Here is a 27,257-nt window from a genome sequence, read left to right as displayed (position 1 = left end):
GGGACCTGATGTTAGAGGCTTCTCTCAATTTAGGTCAGTAACATGTACAGAGTTTCCAAATATCTCCCTCTGATGTTAATGTGTTCCTTTAAAAACATTTATTCTTTATTTAAATCAAATGACCCACATGAGAAAAGCACAAAAACTAAAACTGACATTGATGATAATGGCTTTTGAGAAAATCAACTTTATTTCGGGTGGTCCTCATCAGTTAATGTCATCTCTTTGTGGGGCTAAAGAGACTCTATGGGTAGTACTACTGCTGTGGAATTTAACCTGTTATGCATTATTTCACTGGGTCGAAGGCCAGTTTATGATTTTATAATGTGTAATAAACGATCTTTGGACACACACCCAACTCAGTAATTGCTGAATAAACAGTTCCCTCTAGCGGCAATTATTTGTCACTACAGCTGTAGTCAGATAAGTAAATAGATTGTCCCTGAATATGAGAGTTGAAAATATTCGTCAACAGAGAGAAAATTAATTTGCAACAATCTGACAAAAATAGAATTAGGCCAACTGTCTAGTGACAGTGTTTACTCATAGGCAGACGTGAAGATCATAATCTAGATAACATAGTGTACTGGCATTATTGATTAATCTGCTATGTATTTTCTCAATTAAGTGATTATTTGTTTGGGTTGTTGTAAAACATCTGAAAAAAAAAAAGTGAAATACCCACTTCAATTCTCCAGAGCAAAAAGAGACATCGTCAAAATGCTTATTTTGTCCACCCAACATTTCAAAGGCCAACTGTTTACTGTAATGTATGTTTGCTTTAATAATAAGCAAAAAATAATGGTGGGTTATTAAAACAGTTGCCAAATTTTCTGCTTATGAGTTAATTAACATATAATTTCAGCTCTAATTTTACATATACTGCCACTTTAATAAACAACAATGCATCAGATTTTAAAAACCCCTCGTATTTTACATTTAACATCTTGCTATGTAAAGTAGGGTAACTGGGGGAAAAAAGCTGTCAAATCAATGGTAAAATGTACAATACTTCCTTCTGGATTGTAGAGGAGCATGAAGTGCCTAAAGTGGACAGAATCAAGTAATTTTGTGTCTTTCAGTTTGAGCTTCCTGCCAGTCTGCACTCCCCCTCCTCTCCTGTAGGTGGCGGTAAAGTACATCACAGCCAGGAAACTACGAACAAAGCGAAGCGAAGAAGAATCTCCTCCGCTCTGCTGAGAGGTGGTGGACTAGTTTGTTGTATTTGGGGAAACATTTAGCTCCTAAATTGTGTAATTATCCGCACTACAGCAGACACTGACAGACATGTACCGCTGCATGACAAGGTAAGAGACGTGACACCCTTGACATCCACGAATCCATCACCTTCCACTTGTTTCTCCATTGAAGTGCACTCAGACGTCTTCACGACCTTTGGCATACATTTCTTTTTGTGTAGCTAACGATTTATACGCCGTCAAAAAAGTTTGTCTGCAGCTTATTACGAACATATTTCACTCTGTTAGTGAGGTTTAATTTAGTTTAGTTTCATGCATTAGCGAAAACTGACACGCTATATATGAGGCTAACCTACAGCCTTCATGCGTTCATTTAGCTCAGTAACAGATCAGTTAGGTTCAAACTTGTAGTGGAAAATAAATGTAAAGATACAAAGTTAACACTCATCTCTGAGATGATGTTGATGCCGTCTAGCTGTTGCAGCCTCCAAAGCTGATGCCACCCTCTGTAGAGGAAAATCAGTGTGTTCAGGACTATTTACTGAAGTTTAAGTTAGACACACTGGAAGGACACTTCATGACAGGTTGAAGTCATGCATTTCAAATATATGTAACTGATGCATTAGTGTGAAAGTAATGTTTCACTGCAGTAGTTTAAACTGGTAATTTCGTCCATGTAGTTAAATCCAACAGTGCATCATATTTTAGAACCTGATTTCAGGATTTGTGCAGATTTATCCTAATACTGATAGGAGCGGTCCTCTTAGGAACTAACAGATATGCGCCAGTGGAAAATTACACTGTGGATAGATTCCCAGTCTGTCATGCAGACAGACACACCTTCAGGCACTTACAGAGCTTCCAAACTACCAAATCTTCTGGTCAAGGAACTGTGTCATCTCAAGAAAATCCCTGCCTGTACGTATGCCTCAGCTGATCAGGTCAGATTCCAGCCTGGGATCTTGTACCTGTGAGGTGACAGTGGTAACGTTAGTGCCGTGCCATCCCTGTCATTAATCAGTGGACAGGTGTTTAATCCTGCAGATGTAATGTGATCCTTGTGTATATGAGGATGTTGTATTATGCATAGCTGACTGCCGTACGCTGCTGCATCTGATTCATGGTTGTATTCCCACCTGTTTGTCTGTGCTTGTTACTTCCCTCTCTGTTCATAAAAGGAGTGTGTGTAGCGGAGGAAGAGTGTGTCCTGCCTTTGTACCTCCTCACACCCAGTCGCCTTCATGGACCATGAGAAACACAGCAGAGGAGAAACATCACAGGTGAGTACATCACTAGACATCCTGTGGTCTAAATATATGACCCATACTGCATTTTAAACTCTCATTTCTGCGTGTTGCCTGTTAGTCCACCCAGGTTTTGCTTTAACCGACGTTTATATCAGTGCCAACCCTGTTCACACACTGTGTCAATCTCGGCTGCAGGCTTTCTGAGCCGCGTTGGCAGTGTTCAGTCCGCTGGATGAGCTCTGCTGGCAGGAAGAGGAGAGCTCTGCGCAGTGCCTTCCCAGTGCTGGAGCAGCCCCTCCAGCCTATCCACCGACACGTGTATGAAGCTAATCTCCGAAACAGCAACGCCTGCCATAAGAAGTATGTTCTGCTCTGGTCATTGATTGAAATAGAGTTGTGATTGCACGGCATTCATCAGCTCTCTCACGCTGTAAGGTACGTGGAGTTGAGTGAGAAGGTAAGGAAAGGAGGCGGGGAAAACGCCATCACCAGACACACCCAGAGAAACAGGAAGCTGCTGGTTCGGGATCGGCTGCGCCTCCTGCTGGATGATGAGGACTTCCTGGAGCTGTCGCCTTTTGCTGGTTTGGGTCTACCATACGGGGACATCCCTTCAGCCGGCTGCCTGACTGGTCAGAAAAGCACTAGCTGCAATCCTGTATCTTTGGTACTAACTATAGACTGTATCATCTGACTAGTTTGACTACAGCCTCAGATTTGCTCCACTTTACTTCTTTTGTTTCATCCATTATGATGACGGAAATGTGACTCACACTGACTCATGTGCTACCCGTGTTTGTAAATGTATCCATCCAGGTATTGGCAGGATCAATGGCTTGTGGTGTGTGTTTATTGCCAACGACGCCACAGTGAAAGGCGGCACAGCGTATCCAATCACAGTGAAGAAGCAGCTACGGGCACAGGACGTAGCAATGCAGAACCGCCTGCCTTGTGTCTACCTCGTCGACTCTGGAGGAGCTTTTCTTCCACTGCAGGTTGACACGCACGCACACACACACACACATACACACACACACACTCACCTCCATAATAAGTGCTGCGGGTCTTTTCATGTGAATGTTACCTGAATCATACCGACTGCTATTTTAATCCCCAGTTCTGTGTGTGTGTCTAATTATCCAGTCAGAGATCTTTCCTGATAAGAACCAGGGAGGAAGGACGTTCTATAACGAAGCCATCATGTCTGCCATGAGGATCCCCCAGGTAAAGAAATATGAAGATGTACAGGTCTGCTCTGACAGGACAGAATGATCATGAAATGTGCTGAGAATGAATGAATTTGTTGCAATGAACATTAAACACATCTGACGCAGGGCTCGAGACTGCGACCAAAATGGTCGCATATGCGACCTTTTTTTCAGAGTTTTCGAGTAAGAATTTCATCTGGTCGCGTTCGTGCGAGCGCATCAGTTTTATTGCTCCGTGTTAGACATTGTGGCTGAAAGTCGTCCTTTTTTTCACTGGCTTAGTCAGCCGCCTCCACCTGCACTCTCTCCTGTTGAGACAGCGCCGTCGCGTGCACATAAGCCGTCGCGTACACGCACAGCGCACAGAACTTCAAGACACCAATACTAGCGTTTCGCTATTCTCAAAAATGAAGGGGTCTGTTGCTGATTTTTTTCCAAAAACTAAATAAGGAGAGAGAGGAGGAGACTGGTGGTTAGGTAGAGCCAGCAAAAGGTGCCGAATCAGACGACCTGTCGGGACCAATGCATCACCCGAAACACTGAGCCCCTCCCGACTTTTTTTCAGCGGATGGATGAGAGTAATCGCTCAACAGAAGAGAACGAAATGGTCATTAAGTTTAACACTGCCTATAACATAGCGAAAGATTCAAATCCCAGATCGCACTGATAAAAAAAAACGGGCTGAATGTGAACCCAACCTATGCCAATGACAAGGCATGTGCCCAGTTCATAGGAAAATCATGTGCTGGTGCGACCAACTGAGAAAGTTGGTCGCACCAGTGCTACCAGTGGAAAAGTTAGTGTAGAGCCCTGTGACGTGAGGCTCCGATACGGCTTTCTGGTGGATTTGGTCTTGGGTAGCCTGTTTTAAGGTTCCCCTTCTTCTGCAGTTTTGGTAGATTTGATGTACAAATACCCTCTCTGACTACATCAGATTAAATTCTTTAGGTCACAGAAAGCACTCATGCATACAACTTTGTGTCAATGAAAGGTGTCGGTGGTGTGCGGGTCGTGCACGGCGGGTGGAGCTTATATTCCCACAATGGCAGAAGAAACAGTGATGGTGCACCGGATAGGGACCATATTCCTGGGAGGGCCGCCATTGGTCAAGGCTGCTACGGGAGAGGAAGTGACGCCAGAGAACCTGGGAGGAGCCAGGCTTCACGCTGAGTACGTCCATAAATCAAAGCAGCCAAGTTTACACTGACTGAAGAAATAACATGAATAACAATGAGTTCACATCATCAAGTCTGTTTACTTATCCCCTGCTTTCAGGGTGAGTGGCTGTGTGGACCATTTCGCTTGGGAAGAAAAGGAGGCGTACGAATACACCAGAAACATCATATCCACCCTCAACTTCCAACTGCCGGAGGAAGAGGAGGAGGTTGAGGAGGAGCCGCTGTATCGTTCAGAGGAGCTTCTGGGGCTCGCTCCCAGAAGTTACGACTACAGTCTGGATGTTAAAATGGTACAGTACGCACACACACACAAGAAACATGAGAACGACTGCAGCCACGTAACGTTAGACAGAAAGAGTTTCAGACCTATAAATGATTCTCTGTCGTTGCTTTATGGACAAAGTTCGCTGTCGCTGAATCCAGAATTGATCACACGGTTCCTGTCATTGCTTCTGTCTGTCCAGGTGGTCAGTCGGCTGACGGACGGGAGCCGCTTCCAGGAGTTCAAAGCTCGCTATGGAACCACACTCATCACTGGCTTTGCAAAGATCCATGGGTAAAAGAGCAAACAAAAGCAACCTTGAGTATGTTTCCTGTCTGCATTCAGCACGTGTCGCACACCAGCACAGCAGTCACCCACCAAGCTGGGACGGCTTATTGTTTGAGAGTGCGCGTGGTCAGAGCAGACGTGAGTGTTTTCACATTGTTTCTGTGTGATGCTGATCGAGTGTCTGTCCCCTGTTAGCCACCTGGTGGGAATAGTGGCCAACAATGGAGAGCTGTCATACCAGGCCGCACTGAAAGGCAGCCATTTTGTCCAGTTGTGTGACCAGAGAGACGTCCCCCTCCTCTTCCTGCAGAATACAGCACCCACAGCAGCTCCAACACTCTCCACAGCACAGGTATTGAGTAAAACCCACTCACAGGCTGTCCAGTCTGTGTAAATGCAGATCAGATCAGAAATCTTCAAAACCACTTGTCTTGGATTCAGAATTCCAATATTTGTCTCTTGTCTTCTAGGCAGAGACGAACACTAACCGTCTGAAGGCTCAGGGTTCAATGATGTCAGCAGTAGCGTGCGCCTCCGTCCCCAAAATCACTGTGGTGATTGGCGGTTGCCATGGTGCTGACAGCTACGCCATGGTGAGAGACTCAGTATCTAAACCTTAAACACTTCTCAGACGTCGTCAAGTCAGAGTCGGTGAATTAGAAACCTGCTGACGAATGAACAGGTGTCTTTATTGATGACCGTAGCACTTTTTCTAGATGAGTGCATCTTTAAAACTGCAGACGTTCAAGGATTTTGTCTGCAGTTTCATAAACACATATTGTAAACTATAAATCTTCATCATCGTCAATCATGAAACCTCTTTATGATCTCCAGATCTCGGTGTCTGGGCTGGAAAGTGTCTCTGTATTCAGCTTGGAATGAAATGCAGCTACATTTTTGTTACATAAGCTATGAACTACAGCTAAGCGCTCCACTATTCTACAGTATAATCATACATTATACTCATGTAGGATTTAGGACACAGGGTCAATCCCACAATAATTTGAACCTGGTTGTCTCTAGTGTGGGCGGGCCTTTGACCCTAATTTCCTGTTCCTGTGGCCCAGCGCCAGAGCATCGATGACAGCTCCAGGCCACTCCAGCTCTCTGCTTCCCCCTGACAGCGAGCAGGACGAGGAGCAGATGAAGAAGCTGGAGGATGACCTGAACAGGAGGTTAGAGGAGGAGAGCTCAGCTTTCTTCTCCTCCGGCAGGCTCTGGGATGATGGAGTCATTCTGCCTCAGGACACAAGGAAGGTAAAACAACACAGTTTGGTTTCAGCTGTTAACTTGACCTTTCCCCTTTTCCCCTCTATGACGACTTTGTGCACACATCTGTGTGTGTTTGCAGGTTCTCAGAGACTGCCTGGACATCATCAAACAGCGGCAGTATCAACTGTCCACAGAGAAACTGCAGGCAACACTTTTACGTGTATAGAAGCTTCCGTCCATCTCCTCCTCACCTCCTCTGGACACCACAGACATCTGTGAGATTAAGCTGCTGCTGAGGGACTTGCACCAGAATAATCTGTCTGTATCTCATGCCAACACTTTTGCATACAGAGTGATCAGTGATTGTCGGTGATGAGAACTTGGAGCAGTTCTTTAAAGACTTCTGGAGCAGTGATTACTCACTCACTTTACATTTAACCTGTTTTATCACAGGTCATATTATATGTCATATATGGTCCTGCTGCTTCCCTGGTTATGTTAAGTTATGTTTTGATTATTCAGGCCATAAATTCAAAATTCATATAAAAACCAGATCAGTAAAAGTAAAAAAAAAAAAAAAAAAAAAGTAAAAATTTCATATTTTGAATAACACAAATCACCTGCAGTTTAAAGGTGTTAGCATGGACACTGCAGAGAAAGACCTGCCACAGATACGAAGATGATTTCATTTTTATGGCCATAAGGTGGAGGATACCTTCAAAGGTCCAATAAAATGTGGTCATTGCTTCCTTAAACCTGCATAAATTGACTGTTTTGACCACTGGGGGGCAGCACAAGAAGCCTGGCACCCAACATTAACATGAACAACATCTTATAGAAGGTGATGAACAGTATGACTGCTGTTTATACATAATAATTGAATGTTCGTCTTGCACATAACACAGAGATGTTTAGGAATGATTTATAATTCACACTGTTTCTCTCTGGTCAAAATATCTGGCGGATACAGGACTGAAATGTATCTTCACAGAAGTCGCTGCTCTTGTCGTTGTCATGTCAGAAACAGTCAGCAGTCAGGAGACGAAGGGTTAAAGTCTTCTCTCCATGGGAGTGTTCATGTGTAGCATTTCCTTAACTGTCAGAACAACTACACTGTATTATAATTACAACAAGTGATCACTGTAATGTAATTGTTTTTATTTGTATAAAAGGAGAAAAAAATGTAAATACCTTTTAAAGTATGTGATGCAAAAACATCGTTTGTATTTAACTGTAGTTCTTGCCAAGGATGATGTCACAGATCTGCTGGTGCTATTTTAATAATGAAGTCCAACACTTTCAATGCAGTGAATGTGAATGTTTGAACAAAAGCAAAAACAAACTGGATGAAGTAAAGTCAAGCTTCGGCTCACGTCTCTTTACACTCACACTGTTTTTTCCACCAGCTACAGGATACTGATCAGTCCTCCTTTTGAAGAAGGACATTGTAACATGACAATCAACAGACGCTGGTAACGGCAGCGAGCTTGAACCCAGAAAGTAATAATGAATGTATGGTACATTCATTCGTTTTACGCTGTGTTCCAAGGAAAAGAAAAATGAAAAAGGGAAAATTTCATGCTTAAATTCCAACTAAATTTCAAAGAATTGCATTAACCACTGATGAAATGCTTAATTGAGATTCACAGTGAGGCAACTAAACTAGTACTTAACAGAAATGAGTTGGTTATACATATTTTATGCTTTTGGCTTGAAGCTATAACATTCAATGTCAATCATTTTCATGCAACTCACTAGATTTGACGGAGTGAAGTGACTTTATGTGAGTGTCCTGTCCCTGTTATGGCTGTGATGGATTGAAAAAACTATTTGTAGTGCATTTCTGATAGAACGATCTGGTTGACTGGCAGAAGAGTGAACATGGTGTATTTTCTGACGTGTCTTGGCCGCGTCAGGATGAGGGTCAGGGTCATGGTTTGTACATGCCATGGAGGGTCACAGGGATGATGGTGTTGACCTCTGCCCTGGCCAGCTCTGTCAGTTTCCTGGCATCCAGCACCAGCAGGGAACCTGGTCGCTCTGCTCCCGGCTTCACCACGATGCTCAGCAGCACACCTGCAGCACAGAGACAGAGGAGGTCATATTTATGGCTCCAGCTACACTGAAGACATGGCAAGATGACAGAATGGTGCAGATCACAGTGTCATATATGCTTCATGTATATTTGTGTATGTGTAATAGTGTATTTATGTGTGTGTGCGTCCTACCATCGTCCTCCTCTGTAGCTCCAGGTGTCGGTACAAATAGCGGCTCTGATGGGTAACAGTCTTCCTCCTGCCACACCCAGGTCTCTTTGGTCTGTACGTTCAGCTTGATGATCTACAGCAGGTCAGTAACAAACAACCGACAGGCTTCATTAACATCAGCGTCCGTGTCAGCAAACGCTGGGTGATAAACGAGTTCGTACCCTGTCAGGGATGAAGTGGTTGAGTCCCAGGCCGTAGGTGAAGGAGTACTTCTTCCCACTACACAGAGAGTAGTTAATCTGTGGAAACTCAAAGGCTGAGAGAGAAAGAGAGGCACAAAGAGAAATATTATAAATGAAAGAGACCCAAAGGAAAATAAACACAAAAAAAACAGCTTGGCTGTAAGCCTTGGTTGAAAGTAACTGAGTACATTCACTCAAGTACTGTGCTTAAGTACACAGACTTGAGTATTTCCATTTTATATTCCTTAATACTTCTACTACATTTTGGAGGCCAATATTGTACTATTGAGTACAAAAGTACAATATTTGCACAATAAAGTACAATGCATTTCTCTCAGAACTTCAGTTACTAGTGACTCTGCAGCTTCAGACACAAAATATTGCGATGTATTTTTATAAATTCAGCCATCCAGTAATATATAAAGTCATCCTAATTTGCTCCCCCTTTACCAGCTACAATATTAAAGTGATGAATACATTGACGCATCAGTAATGGACCATTCTGCATAATGACTGCTTCTACTTTTGGTACTTTAAGTATATTTTAATGCTAATACCTCTATACCTTGTATTGGTATTCCTACTTCTTCCACAGTACGTTTTCGAGCAAGAATGAACCTTCAAGCTCAACTTAAAAGCATCATACTGATTCTGATTCATCACGGCTGCACAATGTCATTAGACAGGGGTGTGTGTGGCCATGTATCACTGTGTTGTGGGGGCAGAAATCTGTCACATTGTGGGGACTCGTGTGTGTGTGTGTGTGTGTGTGTGTTACCTTGTCTTGGTCCAGAAAAGAGGACTTCAGGTTCCAGCCAGATGGTGCCATCGCTACGAAGAACAGCAGTTGCGGTCGTGTAGGGCAGAGATACCAGATTCTTCCCCTGCTCTTCCTGAAAACACACACAAGCACGCAGATGGATATACACACGAACTGTCAGCACACTCTAGTGTGAGGGGTGTTTTATACACCCCTCACAGGAATGTAAGGAAAGTGTGGTTGCAATGACATTACTAACTTGCAGTGTGTATATTCGTGTGTGTGTGTGTGTGTGTGTGTGTGTGTGTGTGTGTGTGTGTGTGGACTCACCCTGTGTATGTCCACCGGCAGAACGTATCGTCTGACCTCGGGCTGAGGAGCTCTCATTGCTGCTTTCTTCACTTCCTCCCACTCCTGCTTCATGTTGGCCAGGTACAGGTAGTTATACACAAAGTCATGACTGTGGAAAGAGAGAGATGTCAGGATGAGACAATTATACCCATCATGCAACACTCACACAGACACGCACAGGGTCACACTCACCCTTTCCACGTGCAGAGGTCAACGACGATGAATCCCTGCTCCTCGTAGGTGTTGATATGGTGGAAGATGTTGAAGGCTGACGTTCTGAATTTGTGGCTGCTCAGATAACCTGCTGAGTCCCTAGTGGCCAAGTGGAACCACGTCTACAACACACACATACACACACGCATGTGTGAACAGAAATGTCCACGAAGATGAAGGCTCAGATTCAAAGGGGGGGCACATTGTAAAAGTAGTATAAAAATGCATTAAGACTCGATTTTAAAGCCTTTCTACGCAATAATGCGCTGTACATTATTACCAGTTATGGTGTTTATTCAGAGTGATAAGTGAATGCCAAATAAACAACTTTCTTACATTCTAATATGAAATAATACTAATAAATATCTGATCTTTGTAACTCCATGTAGCCTACATCCATACACAGATTACAAGTCAATAGGCTTCCAGACAGGGACATGTAAAAGGCCCCCAGCCCTCCTACACAGGAGCAAGAAGACTGACAGAGACACAAAACAGCTGCATCTATTGTGTTGAATTTTGTGTATCTTCATAGCTATTTTATATCACTTTGTAATCATTTTGTGTATCTTCGTAGTTGTTTTGCAGCTCTCTGTAGTCGTGTTTGATTGAATCTCCAACAAGAAATGTGAACAGTTACTTCATACAGAGGTCCTGGGTCTGTAATCAACCCGTGGCACTAACAAGCCAAGGACCCATCCCCCACTGAGGGCCATGCCTCATGCCTCTGCCTACCCCCATAGTATCATTGGTTTCAAAGCAGTCCATGTATGTGGCTCCTCTGACGCTCCAAGCCGACAGGAACTTGAGCAGGTTTATCTTCACTGGCTGCTCCACAAACACAAAATAGTTGTCTGTCATACCGAAACTATGGAAAGACAAGCAGACAGACAGGTGGATACATGAGCAGCAGCAAAACGGTGATTTTTTCTGGCTGGTTTGGACAAGCTTTGTCAAACAGGCACAGATGCAAAGCATAAGATTGAGTTGAATTCCTTGTGCTGTGTGTTCATTGTGAGAAATGAAAGAACCAGCTGGGTACCTGTGTATGTAGGAGGGCTTTAACCTCTCACTGCTGGGCAGCTGGACCACAACCTGGGATTTCTCTATGGGATCTGATTGGTCTGGAAACACACCGTCACAGTATGGGACATTAAAACAACAACAACGACAATAACAGTTGTGATTGTGTTGTAAAACATCAAACATGTTTAAAGAAATTTCAACTTTGTTCAGTTGAGAAAATGCAAAAAAAATCAATTAAATTCAGTTCGCTGACGGTTTAGATTTGGAACAAAACTCACCTCTCTGAGCAGGCGGGATTTTGACGATATTATAAGCCAGACTCATGTTTTTGCCAAAGCAGTTACCGATGTTATAGACTGTACCATCTGTCTCAATGTGGGGGTGAGCAGTCACCCCATTCACTGAGAGGTACTTACACAGGTCCACCTAATATAAATACACACACACAAAATACACAAGAGAAAGAATACAAGAAAAAGTCAGACTGGTGAAGAGTCACTGTAAAGGTGTATAAAGCATGTTTAAATGACATCATCACATTAATGCATAAATACATCATTACTGTAAAAAAATCTAACCATGGACATGGTTTGTATACACCAGAGGTATATTTTTCAGATACAACATTGTCACTGTAGCACAAAGCAAACAAACACTTTGTCCGAACTGAAATGGCAATCATTTACTCAAATTCCAATCTTACATTTTTGCATTTTAAAAAAAACAAAAAAAAACAAAAACAGGGACTTAAATGGAAAAACTGTATCAAGAAACTTGTCACATTCATTATCAGTGCAGTCAGCATGATGTAAACCAATCAGCTCTCACCTTCTTTAAAGTCTCCAGCGAATCAGGATCAACCTTAGTGATGTAATTAGTCTCTGTGACAGCGTAGAAGTCTTCGCCGATTGGATAGATGTTCACTACGCAGTTATCAGTCACCTCAATGCCTCTGAAGTAAGTAAAGAATCTGCACAGAGACAAGGAAGGCTGATGGTCAGCTGATCGTATGTCTGTTCTACACGCTTTCATATATTAAAGCACATGAATACTGTGGAACATTATCAATATCAATTCATCCAATGGAAGTTATTTTAGAAACTTATTTATTAATTGTTAATTATTTGGTCCATAAAAGGTCAAGAATTAGTTAAAAGTAATATGTATCACAAGTGACCAGAGCCCAGGTTAACATTTTTATACTGCTTGTAAACAGCAGTCAAAACCTCAGTTTAATACCCTTAAACTAAGAAAACTGGTAAAACTTTACATGTGAGGAAATGGAATGAGTCCATTTTTGGTACAATTCATCAATTATCAAAATAATTGCTGATTTACTTTCTGTCAGTTAACTAATTGATTGATTGACTAATCGTTTGAGCTCGTCAGAACAAAAATCTACCTGGTTTCAAAGTCCATTCCTTCATTTTCTCATCTAACTCACGTCAACACAGCGACTGGGTGTATTTCCCAAAATGTCCACGACTATATGACCATTTACATTAAGCACTGCACCGAAGAACAGAACATTTGACCAATCAGACCACGGCTAGACATCTGGATAATGCTGAGAAGCTCAGGGACTGGGCTGACCTGGAGAAGATGTTTTTGCAGGGGTCTGGGTAGGCTGCTGTTCCAAACTCAGTGATGACCACTCTGTTCTCCGTCATGGCACGAACATATGAGTCAGACCTGAGAAACCTGAGCAGAGAGATCACACACATCATGTGCCAGAGCACCACAAAGTCACAAGATACACCCTAAAACACATCACTGATTCTACTCATTGGGCAAAACTCCTTTTGAAAAGAAGTTGGCTGAAGCATTTTTGTGGCTTGTAGCTGCTGCGTCTCTGCGTCTGAGTTGTTTTTCTCTTGCAAAATTCCAGGATGAATCGGATGAACTGACTGTCAGCTCATTCCTCTGCTGCACAGAACTGCATGCCTGTCTGCACTAACACATTTCAGATGTCATAAAGGATCAGCATCTGGATTTGGATCTGCATCAAGAGTAATAATAGCAAGTGATAAACAATGTTTGCCAGATTTGTTTTTCATGTTCAAAAATGCACAGCGATGCTAAGACACCCATTAACAATTCCACAGTGCTTCAAAAGGGAGGAGAGATAAAGAACAGATAAGACAACATGTAGAAAAACAGACATAAAAAAAAGGCAGCGATTTGTATTCTTACTTCCTGTAGTAGGTCACCTGACCGCCCTTCAGGTCAAACTTGTGAATGAGCGCCTGTCCATCAAACAGGTGGTAGAAAGGTTCATCTCCCACCTCGAAAAGACCTGGACCCATCCTGAGGAGACTGCCACCCAGCCAGGATGGTATAACACCTGCAAACACACACACACACACACACACACACACACACACACACACACACACACACACACAAACACAGATATTTGATATGAGATTCCAAGCGTATTTCTGCAGATGTGTCTCAGTGCGGAGTGACGGACGTGCAGCTGAGCAGCTGAGCAGATTCATAAAGGCAAAAAGTACCAGTGATGTTAGCGGGTATGGGCTCATCCAGCTCCTCCACTGTCTCAAAGATCTTCTTGTAGCCTCCAGCTGGATGCTCCACTCTGCAGAGGAAAGTGAAAAACAAATTTCAAGGAACACTTCCATAACATGACCAGGTCAGAAAACTTTTAACTGTTTCTTCAAAGGCTGCTGTTGCTGTGTGGTTTGCTCTTCGCTGTTGAATCAGGACTTCCTCTAAACGCGATGATATATTCCACACAGTGACTGGGCTGCAAGTGATGCACATAATTACTTACCTGAAACTGAAAGTTCATTTGACCAAACAATCTCTCCATGAGGTCCATTTAGTAGCTGTTTTAAAGCATCTCACAACATCTTCCTCAGCACAGTCATTAAAACGAAAACAAAGTAATTCCTTTCAGTGTAAATTTGAACATCTATAATTTGGTGATATCTGCTGAGGAAGATGGTGTGATACCATCAAAAGCTCCAGAAGAGCAGCTACTTAATGGACCATGTGCTGAGATTGTTTGGTCAGCTGCCATTTCCTGGCTTGTTTCTGTACCGGTCAATTCTCTTTTGACCACTTTTTTTTCCTTCTCTCTGTGCATCTCTCTTCACATCTGTGTCTCGTTCTGCCCCTATTTCTTATCACGCGTTCATTTTTCAGTGTTTATTTCTTTCTTTCATTTTCTTTTAATCAGGTCTTATCTCACGGCTGCAGCAATCCCTTTTCTCTTTAATCCCAAACTGAGGAACTGAGTTTTGAGGAAAACTCTGCATCATCAACTCTTTTTCTCTTACAAGGAAAACAACAAACGTCACTGAGTTGCGTCTCCAAGCTGCTTCCTCCTCTTTCACTCCAGAGAAATCAACACATTTGAACCTTGAAAGGTACTTTTCAACAATATGTTTCATCTTGACGTTTTTTTTATCCTCAAACATGTGAAACCTTTAAAGAAGAGAAAGGGAAAGCTTTCCTCACCGGCTGACCATGCTGCTGTATGTTCTCCACACACGTACGCACAAGCGGCCTGTAGAAAGAGACTCCGGCTTGCATCTAAACCGCACACAGATTTCCTGTGGTGTGGGATGGAAACTGGGCCCCCTCCTCCCTCCTCTCTTTACCTCTCATCCACCCCTTTTTGTCATTTTCTCCACCCCTTTTCCATCCTGCCTTGCTTCCCCCAATCCCTCCTTTCCTCTGCATCTCCCTCTCTCTTCCTCCCTGTTTTTCCTCCATGTCTGTTGCTCCCCTGCTCCCACTTTTCTTCTGGCCTCTTCCTCCTCCTCCTCCTCCTCGTCTGGTCTTATCCAGAGCTGAACAAGCCAGCTTTGTCTCTGTCCTTTGAGCTGCCTGGCCCTTGGCTCCATGCAGAATGTTCTCCAGGCTCAGAAACAAGGCCTTTGTCAACCTGGGAACACAAACACTCACTCACCTACCAATGATGTGGGTCAAACTAATAGTCAGCTTTTAAAAGCAGTGTGTTGATTTTGTTGTCTGTACACAGGCATGGACGTAGAACGAATGCTGTCTAATTAGTTCCAGACAGCCTCAGCAAACTCTCCAAAACTATTTTAATTGGCTAGCTCTGAAGGGGGAGGAAGAGCAGCAGAAAAAAAGAGGGGGAGTGAATGATTAACCATGACTGCATTTTTTCCCTCAATCATTGAACATTGACTGCTGAATAGAAGGATGGAATGGTGAATTAAAATGAATGGTCATATTGATAAGGGTTAAAAGGAACAGTAATCTGTCTTCTAGACAGCAGCACCCCAAGATTCTCAGTGACCCCCTCTGGCCACCGCTGCTCCTAGTGTTCATCACGATGGGGACTAAAATGGAAGGATTCACCTCAGGATAGGAGTTAGAATTACTGATACAGAATTTGTCATTGTGTTGATTTTAGCCATCCTAGCAGTGATTGAAACACCTGAACAGCTGTTACATGGATTGCCAGGACCTTTGTGCAAACATGCATGGTCCCCAGAGGGTGAATCCTAATGACTTTGGCAATCTCCTGACTTTTCATGGAGTGCCTCCAAGAGTTGGACATTTGTGGTTTTGAATGAAATATTTAATCAAGCAGCCAATTCCGTGGCTTGCTTTGAAATTTTGTATAGACTTTCATGTTGCCCTGTGGGGAATATATGTAATTTCATTGACATATATTTTCTTCTGCATTTCAATGAGATGTGCTCAGCATCATGACCTATGATGTTATGTGCTAGTATTGTACACAATGAGAGATTTTTGTGTGAGGATGGCAACATGAAAAAAAAATAATGGCATCACCAAAATCAGTAGCCTTTCTCTGGGGAGGATGAATATTTGCTTTAACTTTACTGGCAATGTAGCCATGAAATATGCCTGTAGAGGCGGAAGGGTGATGTAAAGTTATTATGTTGACAATGTGAGCTGAGAGTGGTGCTATAGTAAAGCTAAATGAATGTCAAATGGAAAGAGTTTATCATCAGGGGATCGTGAACGTGCTCAGAACATTTCACAGTAACATGAAGACTGGATTTGGTGGAAGAAACTACAAATAAACCAAATGAATGAAATCAATGAAACCAAAGTTCATTAAAGATCCACTTAATTCTGCAGACCTAGAAGACTTACAATAAAGTCATTTTTACAGTGTTATTTAAACATATATGGGACAGTTTGGGTGTGTTAATCATTATTATTATTACTTTCAAATAAACAGATTAGATAATTAAACTTTAATTCAATTAACCTTTTGGAATTTCAATATATAGCCATGTCAGGCAACTATGGCAGTGAGTGTTAGCCTCAGACTAGTCACTTACAGCTCAAGTCTCAGGTGCTCTGGTTAAGAGTATTAACTTACTAAAAAGGTGGAAGGAATATAATTATTATTGTCAGAGTGCCAGCCTGATTACTTAATAACATACAGTGTTTGTACAGTATTTATGGCACGCTGCACACATCATTTCACACACGCAATCACAAAAAGAAACAGGACAAAGTCATATAAATAGAACAGCTGAACAGGTTTATTTCCCAGGACATTGCATAGCAAACGATGTAGAAGAAGAGTACAACTGTGCAGGTGTAGAACACACACTCCACCGTAAAAGTCAAAAACACTGCTGACGAGTGCACACATGGTCAGACATTCACACACACCATCTGATCTGAGGTATAGACAAACATATCGGGGTACAACTAATACTTCATATAACTCAAAAAAAGGGCAGCTTGATCTTTGGAGTCAAGCTTGTAACATTTCCTCAGACACTTGACATAAGATGGGTTCTGTATTGCATCTCAGTCACTTAAATACCTGTTAGCATCTACCACTGAAACTGATGGTGTCCAACACCAGCTAGCCTCATTATAAGCTATAGGTACAGCCACTAGCCAGTTGATGTGAAAACACTTTATGACGTTTTATGAGTGGTAGCAACTGTTTACCCAAGTATGACAAGTGTCTAGTGAAACCTTTATCTTTAGGAAGTCTAATATGCATTAAATATGTATAAATTAACCACTCTGATGATTGGCGGAAGCTTACTGGCCATTCACAATGCCTAAATTCAGTGCAAAACATTTCTGTTGCCAAAAACCTAAGCAGGGATGAGTTCAAGATGAGACACACAGACACAAGGAATAATGGAAACTGGGAAAAGACCAGGTCCATTTAAAAGGCCTCAGGTGCACGTAAAAAAAAGCTGAAAGAATCCTTCTGAAAAAAACCTAAAACATTACCGTAAAAACACAGCGCACACATGAAAGCAACAGAAAGAGAAAGAAAAGTCAGGGGCTCAAAGGTTTTAGAAAAAGAGACGTCTAAAGACAAAAGAGTATTTCAAATCAAACTTGAGACTGGATGCTATAAAATGTTTAGTAAAGTCTATAAATACATCTATGTCGAGAAACACTTTAAGCAAACACATTCTAGCACTGCTCCCAACGTCATCGCTCATATAAATAAACACATCTATAATCTAGTTATTCCCAAATGGACCAGTGATCTCAGAATTGCATATTTTTTTCTCCCAAAATGCACTCTGTAGCTTGTTTACACACACACACACGCACACATGGGTCAGTATCAGCTAGCAGTAGAGACGACAGGTGAGGGGGTAAATAAAATGAGTGAAGACAGAAAATCTGACTGATCCAAATGAAGACAGATACTAAAAAAACAAAAACAAACCCTGCGTCATAAACACTTTATATCTGAACACGGTACCTGTTTCAAGGAGCCACTGTCTGTCTGCCGACCTTCATCTTACTCAACACACATCAGTCATACACACATGAACACACACATTTACCACTGTACAAGTCTTCCAGCTGGCATCTAGCCTCATATTCACACATGAATGAGACAACAGGATTAACATATTTTCAAATGTAACGAGAAAAAGTTAATGGCTGCAGAGAGAAGTGACTTTTCCAAATCTCTCAGTATCAGTGCAGTAGTCGTGCAGCGAAATCTATGCAAGACTGTGACTTCTCTAATAGTGACACCTTATGGTTAGTTCAGTTCCTGATGCTGAAAGCTTTGGTCTTCTTGATGTTGAGGAGGGGGGGTTTAATCTTTGGTTTGTTGTTTTCCCGGTCTGAGGAGGGGAACCGACGGCTGTAGATGTCTGGGTACTGCTTCTCAAACTGAAGCAAAGACAGTGAAAGTCAGGACTGAGTGTCTTACATGACCACATGGCCACGACAGCCCACATCATACACACACAAACTGAGCACTGTGTAATAATACCCATTTCCGGCATTAGAAGAATGTTTTGTTACCTGCTTCAGTTTCTTGCGTCTGTCCTTCTCACTTATGTTTTGGTCTGTCAGCAGCACCTCCAGCAACTCCTCCATGGCTTTCTGGGAAGATGTCAGCTTCTGCTGTTCAAACTCAGCGCTGCTAATCTGATGGCAGAACGCGTAGATGGGTACAGGAACGCTAACTGGTTCGCTGGCATCAATGTTAGAAAAGGCGTCCATTGGAACCTGGGGACAGGAGAACAGCATCTGTATGTCTGTGTATGTGACAATAGACACAAAGCTTCATTCGAAAAAACCTCAACAGAAGCTTCTAATGGGAAAATATAACATTACGCATTTCGTACATCCACATTTTATAACACTTGAGTTTATTAAATCAACTCAAAATACTCATACAATCAACAGTTTGAGGATGCACCTGTGCTGTGCGCAGGTACTGTACATAGTCATTAATAGCGGTGAGCAGGTAGTCCGGGACAGAGAGGATGCTTTGTTCATGGTCCATTAGAAATGACACCAGTCTGGTAGCCAACAGCTCGTCCAGATCGCACTCTACAGCGCTGCCCAGGACACAGCCTGAAAACGTGTGAACCATCTGGAAGGAGAACCACAAAAAAAAACAGAGGGAGAGGTAAACAAAGACAAACAGTCACGTGCTTGTTAGCTCTAGAGGAAAGGTCATCACATCAGTTTAAGCCTCACCAGTGTTCGGGTACCGATGGCGGGGTGGAGCCGAGGCATGTCCACATTCTGACTGATGCGTGACATCATCCTCATGAGGAGCTGTAACTTCCTGCGCGAGGCAGGGGGAAGCAGGAGGGTGCAAAGCTGCAGGGCCTCCACAGCCACACGCTCACACTGAGGCTGGAGAAGGCCTACACACATGCACACATGGTCATACAGTAATGATGACAACACAGGTGAGCTCTGCAGTTCAAACAGCACAGAAAAAAAACAAACAGCAGCAGAATAACTCTGTGGCCACATTCATCCATCACTGCTACATCACATTCACTAGATTAAATATAAAGGAATGGATGGACTGATGGATGGATGGATGGATGACAAGATTAATCAACTACAGCTAGGATGCAAGATGAATCAGATGAGACTAATAAACATTCTATGGATTGTAATATGCTATTAAAAAGCACATGCATCCCATTTCACTGCCCTGATCCACGACAATATAATGTGCATGCATGGATATCCACTGGAACTGGTGTAGTGGTCAGACAAGATGGGACATCTCACTTCAAATGTATACGCTTTGCAATATGACCAGTTATATGCTCAAAATTTCAGGTAATTTTGGATAATGTTATCTACGTCTGTTAGTCTGGTGCACTGTTCATCTTACCATCCTCTGACAACCACATATTAACAAACACTAGCTTACCTGCAACAAAGTTGGTTACTTAGGTCATTGTATCAAATGTTAGTTGCTGATACAATTTGTTTCTGCGTTATCTGAGTTTATAACCAAGTTAACAGTGTTTTCTGGTCACAGCTAATATCAGATTAGCTGAACCCTGTAGATGGCGAAGTTCCAGGAGATATCATGCACACAGTATATGTTGTCTGGTTCAATGGCTTGATTTACAGCACTATTATAACATGGTGTGGTCAGAGGCTTGTTTTTTTGTTAAGCTTGTTAAAAGATACAGCATCAATACCTTTAGGAATCATCAGATAGTGTATCTAAATTCTCAAGTTCTTTCAATGCCTCTGTCACCACAGCCATTACTATTGAAGATTTCATTTTTTTTTTATCTTTGATATTCTCTCTGTCCATTTTAGCAGGTCCCGTTTGAAAATTGTTTTGCCTAAATCAAAGAAAATGTGGTAAAGTACAGAGTAAAAATCAAGAGCAGCGGAGAGGAAATAAAACAGAATGTACCAAAAACAAGCAACTTCTAATGAGCTGCATACCCTAACCCATCTAAAACTAATGTAAAACTGAACAAGCTGTAGATGAGCTCTATGGTCCACCAAAAAGTGAAGTCATCATCTAGACTTCACCCTTTGAGTTCAACAGGAGTTCACACTTTGCATACCAGTCGTGATTAGATAGAGTTAGTTTGATTAGACACTGATAGACATGCAGACACACAGACAGGTAGAGGGGAGAGGCTCTTACTGTGCTCACATTTGGGTTGAGGGGGCGGGGATTTGCTGGTGGGCGCACAGACAGGCGGTTTGAACAGTGAAACAGGACGAGACAGCTTTGACACGTCTAGAGAGCTGAGGCAGCGCCGGACGACAGCGGGTGCATGGAGCGTCTGAAGATTAGAGGTACTGGAGGCGGCTCTGGGTCCACTGGGTCCTGTAGCAGCATGAGACCCTTGTACTTTGGTCATAGCAGATGAAGAGAAAGAGGAGAGAGGATGATGGGAGGACAACGAGGGAGGACGTGAAGCCAAGGAAGGGTGGTACTGTTCTGCAGGAGCGTTCACGTTGAGGCAGCTGGCTGCTCGGCCCTGCCACTTGGTCTCCATGACATCTTCCTCCCGGGTCTCTACGACAATGTCCAGACAGCTGCCTATGCTGCGTGGCCGCAGTGGGCGTGACCTCAGAGAACCTGACAGTCCTGCTGTAGAAACTACAGACGGTCTGTTTCTGGTTGTGTGTCGGGCAGCACTTTCGCATGGAACAGGGGCTGCTTTGGATACAGATGTAAAGTCCCTGCAACTGTGCAGTGATGTGATGGCAGGGCTGTCATCCTGGCTCCTGCTGCTATAGGCGCAGGATGCCAGGCTGTCATTGGACAGGAACAGCTGTTGCCGGGTGAGAGGGGCAGAGTCATCTAGGACAGTTTCCAGTGAGCAACTCCTGGTTTGAGGCTTCATGGAACCGATTGTACTCAGACTCATGCAGCTGCCTCCTAACTGACCGTCACCTGTACTGCCAACGCCTCCTTTCAGAGCTGCCAGGCGTGACTGAAGCTTCCCACCAAGCACCTCTGTCATCGGTGACTCTGTCTCATCACATGTCCCCTGTCTGAGCAGCGACAGCAGGAGACACTCAGTGGAGCGGAAAGATGCCTTGGCTGGAGGAGGGGCTGTGGGGAGGTCAGGCTTCTTGCGTTTCCCGAGCTGGTGTACTGTGGGTGCTGCAACGTACCCACAAAACACTGAGAGCAGAAGCAGAGACAGAGAGGGCCAAGTGGTGCAGGCAGAGGGTCAGCGCAAGCAGACAGTGAAGGGGAGGGAGAGGGTTTAGTTACTTCAAACTTTTACTGTACAAACAGGACCATCAGCTAGTCAGAGACAACACATAACAGGCATACACACAGAGAGCACAGCTGCTCAGACTGCTGTTAGGTCTCCACAAACAGAAGTGACGACAACCAAAACCTCTGTTAGCATTCAAAAGGCACTGTTAGAGGTCAAAGCACGCACACACTGACTGAGACGGCATGTCAACATGATTGAGCACAAGATCTGTTTGAGCATCATTTCCCTGTAACACTAGAACTGAGCCTTTTAAAAGCAACTCGTTTACCCGCTGTCTCAGGGTCAGGAGTAACAGAAAACAGCCTAATAAAATTAGGCCACAGTACTTACCCAGGATGTTGATAAATAGTTCATACAGTTCGTATGTGAGTAATGGCTGCGGGAGGCTATAGAAGTAATCTGACACAGTTTTGAAGACATCTCTCTCAAAGCCGGGATAGGATGGCTGTGCGCTGTCGTACTTCGGCCCTGGAAATAAACAGCAGGTTACTGTAGCTTTCATGGAAGTGAAGACTATTTGAAAGCTTTTACTCCTCTAACTACATTCATAATCCCAGCAAACCTACGTATGAGGTGGAATTCTCTAACTCCACATAGAATTCTAAACGTCTAAACAACAAAGGCACAAAAAAGGTGTTTATTTTACTCAATGTGACACATGATCCAATTACAATGAACGGTGGTGAGACTGCTGAGAATATGTAGTACAGAAGGTAAGTCAATAATTAATTTATATACCAAGCTTAAGAAGTCAAAATGTAGGTCCAAACTTTCATTTAAAAACAAAACTTAACAAACAAAACGCTCAATTCTTTGCAATGATCATGCAGGACAAAGGTGCCCCTAGCTTGCTGTTACTCACAGTTGGCCAGGCTCTTCATGGCAGACAAAACCCAGTGTGGAAGGTCATCTAGAGAGATGATGAACAGGTTGGACTGGTTGTCAGTTACAGTATATTGTGAATGCCAAGAATTTAAGTCCTGTGGTCGAGTACAGCTCTTTTAAAGTGAGTAGTATCCAGTGAAAGATGTGTTCAGTTATGGGGGCTGAATACAGAAAACTAAATTGAATACCACTACAGTGTATGACGATTTTTGTGCTTGCTTGTGATGTGTAAGTTTTTTTTTTTTTTGTTGGTGAATAAACCTACTGGTCTTGTCGTCCATTGTCACAACTCCATGCTTGTTGACTTTGGTCATGTTATGGATGATGTTCTGTGGGTTTACACAACGCTGGTCTAAAACGCCATCAAGGGATGCGACACCCAGAATCCTCTGCAGGCTGCAACACAACACACAATGTTTAGTTACGCACGCACACACACACACACACACACACACACAAAAATCTGTCTCACTTTCTGGCCTTTAACCTTTGCTGAAGTCTCACACATTAGATTATTTCTCCTTATTTATTCTACAGGTTATGTAAATAAATGGAAACGTGCATTCAGACAAATTTGCAATTTCAGTCAAGTAATGACAATCCATGTTGTAGACGTCTATGACACAAAAAGTAAAGCGTTTTTTTTTTTTCAGCTCAATGTGTGTGTGTGTGTGTTTATACTGGGTCAGAGTGATGTCTTTCCAGATCTCCTGTTCATCCTCCACAGTCAGCTCTCGTCGCAGCACCTGCTGCTCTCCCATTGGCTTATCATCCCCTGCTTGGAGGGCAGGATCTACGTTTTCCTAGAAGGCCCGAAGAGAGCATGACTCACCATCACACAGTGGATTATGTTTTCACATTTAGACCATACCTCAAAGCTACAGCTGTAAACTGACATTTTGTCTTGAAAGCAGCTGATTGGTGATGGATTTACATTAGTATACATCTAATTTTTAGGATTAATTTGTATGTAACATAGACACAATAATTTATGTCCATCTTTGCTCACCTGTGCCTCCTCCTTTTCACGCTTCTTCACACTCTTAAACCTAAAGAGACCGTCCTTGTCCCTGAATGAAGGCCTTTTCTTAATGGAGCTTGGGGCCGAGGCTGGAGCAGGACAGGGGATGGGCTTCAGAGGAGAAGTCGAGGGGAATCTGAGGGAAAAGACAGGACATGGACTGTGTCACTGTGTTTGTGTACGCACAACTACCATCAAACTTTCCACATATTTTACAGACTTTAAAATGCCTTGAAAAGCAAGTTTCTCCGCCTACTTGTACAGCACTGTGTTGTCCTCCAGGTCCTCCGTGCCCCAGCGACCCTTCACATCTTCGATCACGTGGTTTTTCAAAAATTTCTTCAGGAGCTGCACCGTCTGCTGCCTGGTGACGTCGGGGCCAAAATTGCTGTTGCTACGGAGCAGCTGGTGGAGCCAATCCACGGCGGCAGAGGCGGTGAAGCAGGAGGCGTAGTGCCGGAAGTTCTGCCGGTGTTTCCTGAGAGGCATACCAGCCCGAAACAAACGAGTCACCTCATTCCACTGAAAGAGAGCAGCCACACAGACACAGAGTTAGGTACAGAGTTTTGGTCAAGGTCATCCAGGAGCCACAGGTCAAAGATCACCGTAAAGTTTGCCCCACAACTGTGGATGACCTGCTGGAATGTCGACCATCAGACTATTTAACACCTCCATGCAACTTAAGAGTACATGGGGTTGAATCTCAGTTGTGAACCACTGATGAAAAAAAAATGGATCAATAACGAAAATGAGTTTTAGTTTCAGCTCAAGAAGCAAGACACATGTGACCCATATGCTGTCATCCCTGCCTCAGCTCACACTGACTGAGTTACTGTCCAGCATCAAGTTGTCTGACTTTAATTGGTAAAGGGTGAAGCTAGATCAAATAAATCAATTAGAATTTCTTAAAACTATATACCAAAAAAAGAGGGCAACTTAATTCACTGACTGGGCTTTGGGTGAGGATTTGACAAGTTAGTTTTAACAGAGCTGAAACAATGAAAACATTAAATCTGTTCGCAGACTGACAGACCATTATTTAGTACTACCACCAAATTTGTGAGTTAAAGTAGACAAAGTAGCTATAAGGTTTATGATAGTTAAGATGATACTATCGGGTTTTGGACTGTTGGTAATACAAAACATGTTATAGACTAAAAGATTAAAAGACTGAGAGGATCGTTGTGTAAAGTTGATTCACTATAACGACAATAGTTGTAAGTTGCAGCCATAGTTTCTAAATCATTTAAGTCTTGAGAAAAAGCCACGTTGTAGACAAGAGGACAGTTTATCTCGATTAACGTCGGTTCGCAGCCCCACAGTTAAGTGTGGCGTTTATTTTAAAACAGCTAAGGGTGACAACGCCGCCACTGACCACAAGTTTTCGCAAGAACAAAGCTAACTAGCTGAGCTAGCTATCACGACTACCTCTTGCAAGCCAATATCAGCCAAAGTTAACTCACCAGTTTCGTGGCTCGGTACGGTCCAGGAGTGATAACATGAGAACTCATATTTATTAGAAAAAGATAGCGCTAAAGTTTCCACCTCAGCAGATATGACAAGCAAAAATATCCATAACTCGACGAGGGATTTAGGGCAGTTTAACTACCAGCTTACGTGTGGTTGCATTGACGAGACGCTCCGTCTGTTCAAAATTCCGAGCCGTGTTCTTCTGACACGGGATTGGACGGCAGGCAGGTCACGTGACCAGTCTCGAACTGAGAAGGGTGGAGAATCAAAACAAATTGAAGGCTGCACATTTTAACTGTAAAAACATCTGATTTACGGTGTCAAGACGTGAGGGTTTTTTTTTAATACTGACCACGATCACGTTCTCCGCCACCGCACATTTAAAACCGAACTGTGTGACGCTGTTTGCTGCGCAGGAACAGTGAAGGAACTGTAGTGTCAGCAATGCAAATGTGGAGTCAACTATTGTATTCACTGTCTCACACTCACTTGGAATTAACATTAGCATTTCTTAACAGGCCTTGTGAGGGGATCATCAGTTAAAGGCAGAGAGAGAGAGAGAGAGAGAGAGAGTGGTGGGGGGTCAGACAGAGACAGTGGAGGTTAGGGACTTTTCAAAGGGTTAGATGTTAGGAGGATGGAGTTAGCCCAAGACACTGGTATACACATGCTAATGTATGCAGCCAGTACTAACAATAAATCCATCTTTCTGCTTTAAAAATCTCCTCCACACATGTTCAAACATTTCTGTCTGATATGGTTTTTCCACAAAGTTCAATTACTTTGTTAAAAATTGTCAAAATGACATGTCCTTCTTCCTCACTGAACAATCTAGAATATATGAATATGTAAATAAGATAGATAGATAGATAGATAGATAGATAGATAGATAGATAGATAGATAGATACTTTACTCATCCCCAAGGGAAATTCAGAACATGTTCATCTCAAAAGTTTTGTAACGGCTGCCCCCAGCTGGTCATCATGGGAACTTACTGTTTGGACATCTCCAGCTACTCCTTGTATGTTCAATTATTTTGAGAGAGCAAAACTGAATCCTGTGTACACAGTTATAATCTCATTATATCTTTTACAGTGCGGATTGTATTAATTTATCAATCTTTTGTTATTGTGATATCCTTTTGCTTTTGAAAAATGTTTTTGTAATAGAAGTTATCATGTTTAGAAAGTCTCCTTAGACCACTCAACTAAGCTGGCAACACATTATTAGTAATGTGATCTCCACCCCCCTTAGTATAACAGACAAAATCAAAAACAATACTACCTGTAGGCAATAAAAAGATACAAAATCAAATCAACTATAGAGGCTATGTATATTATATATAACAGATTCTAAAAATATTGCCATGCTCAGTTTTACAGTGCATTTTGAATTGCACATTAGCAAAATGTGAATGATAAAATACACTAAGTAAAAGTGGCAGTATCACAGAAATACTCTACTATATTATTAAAATCTTTTACTTAAGTAAATGTACAAAAGTATGAGCACTGAGATATACTTAAAGTACCAAAACTGAATCACATAATTGTGGTAGAGTAGATCGTAGAAGATGTCACTCTGTATGTTAGTGAAGTAGCAGTACAAATTCTATGTGCAGGTTAAGTTTCAATGTTAGTTTTCATTGTGGGACATGAGTTGTCATTCAGTTGTCCTCGAGGATACATTTTCATCGGTATTTGCATCTGTTTGTAAAGACTTGTCTCATTAGGGGCACCCATGTGTCTGCTCAAAATACTGCCGTGACCCGGATTCGAACCGGGGTTGCTGCGGCCACAACGCAGAGTACTAACCACTATACGATCACGGCGAGCTGTCTATTGGACATTGTAGTGGCTGATTTGACAGATAGCCTTCACTGATCGAACAGCAAACACCCTTTCTTTTGTGGTAGATGATTAAAAAGGATCAAACATTAATTAACGCTTTAAACTCAGGCACAAAATGAAGTTACTATTTCAAACGCTCTG

The 27,257-nt window shown here is 42.7% G+C and overlaps 3 protein-coding genes and 1 non-coding gene across 4 annotated transcripts; 1 reads left to right on the top strand and 3 right to left on the bottom strand.

Moving 5' to 3' along the window:
* The first annotated feature begins 1,149 nt into the window (after positions 1-1,149).
* Positions 1,150-7,747, top strand: LOC143318690 (biotin-dependent 3-methylcrotonyl-coenzyme A carboxylase beta1 subunit). Its single transcript, XM_076727149.1, has 13 exons — positions 1,150-1,307; positions 2,378-2,479; positions 2,642-2,806; positions 2,882-3,078; positions 3,263-3,441; positions 3,590-3,670; positions 4,646-4,824; positions 4,930-5,122; positions 5,297-5,388; positions 5,578-5,734; positions 5,853-5,975; positions 6,406-6,639; positions 6,734-7,747. Exons 1-13 carry the CDS (start codon positions 1,288-1,290, stop codon positions 6,818-6,820), a joined length of 1,809 nt encoding a protein of 602 aa, XP_076583264.1. The 5' UTR covers positions 1,150-1,287; the 3' UTR covers positions 6,821-7,747.
* On the bottom strand, positions 7,733-15,002 carry LOC143318691 (retinal Mueller cells isomerohydrolase-like). The gene is made up of 14 exons (XM_076727151.1): positions 14,877-15,002; positions 13,910-13,992; positions 13,587-13,737; positions 12,987-13,094; positions 12,222-12,363; positions 11,672-11,819; positions 11,410-11,491; positions 11,103-11,235; positions 10,347-10,489; positions 10,134-10,263; positions 9,822-9,936; positions 9,023-9,117; positions 8,823-8,934; positions 7,733-8,670 (listed from the first exon to the last, which is right to left on the bottom strand). Exons 1-14 carry the CDS (start codon positions 14,885-14,887, stop codon positions 8,525-8,527), a joined length of 1,599 nt encoding a protein of 532 aa, XP_076583266.1. The 5' UTR covers positions 14,888-15,002; the 3' UTR covers positions 7,733-8,524.
* A 2,686-nt stretch (positions 15,003-17,688) lies between these two features.
* depdc1a (DEP domain containing 1a) lies at positions 17,689-25,394 on the bottom strand. Its single transcript, XM_076726484.1, has 11 exons — positions 25,259-25,394; positions 24,052-24,317; positions 23,784-23,931; positions 23,456-23,577; positions 23,040-23,170; positions 22,752-22,799; positions 22,220-22,357; positions 19,356-19,528; positions 19,072-19,248; positions 18,672-18,878; positions 17,689-18,536 (listed from the first exon to the last, which is right to left on the bottom strand). The coding sequence occupies exons 1-11, from the start codon at positions 25,304-25,306 to the stop codon at positions 18,408-18,410; spliced, it is 1,587 nt and encodes a 528-aa protein (XP_076582599.1). The 5' UTR covers positions 25,307-25,394; the 3' UTR covers positions 17,689-18,407.
* Positions 25,395-27,025: 1,631 nt separating this feature from the next.
* trnah-gug (transfer RNA histidin (anticodon GUG)) lies at positions 27,026-27,097 on the bottom strand. The gene has a single exon. It is a non-coding gene; the product is annotated as a tRNA-His (tRNA).
* Between the last annotated feature and the right edge of the window lie 160 nt (positions 27,098-27,257).

This window comes from Chaetodon auriga, chromosome 3 (assembly GCF_051107435.1).
Source record: "Chaetodon auriga isolate fChaAug3 chromosome 3, fChaAug3.hap1, whole genome shotgun sequence".
In the NCBI taxonomy this organism is placed as follows: Eukaryota; Metazoa; Chordata; class Actinopteri; order Chaetodontiformes; family Chaetodontidae; genus Chaetodon; species Chaetodon auriga.
This window is presented reverse-complemented; position numbering and strand designations above follow the sequence as displayed.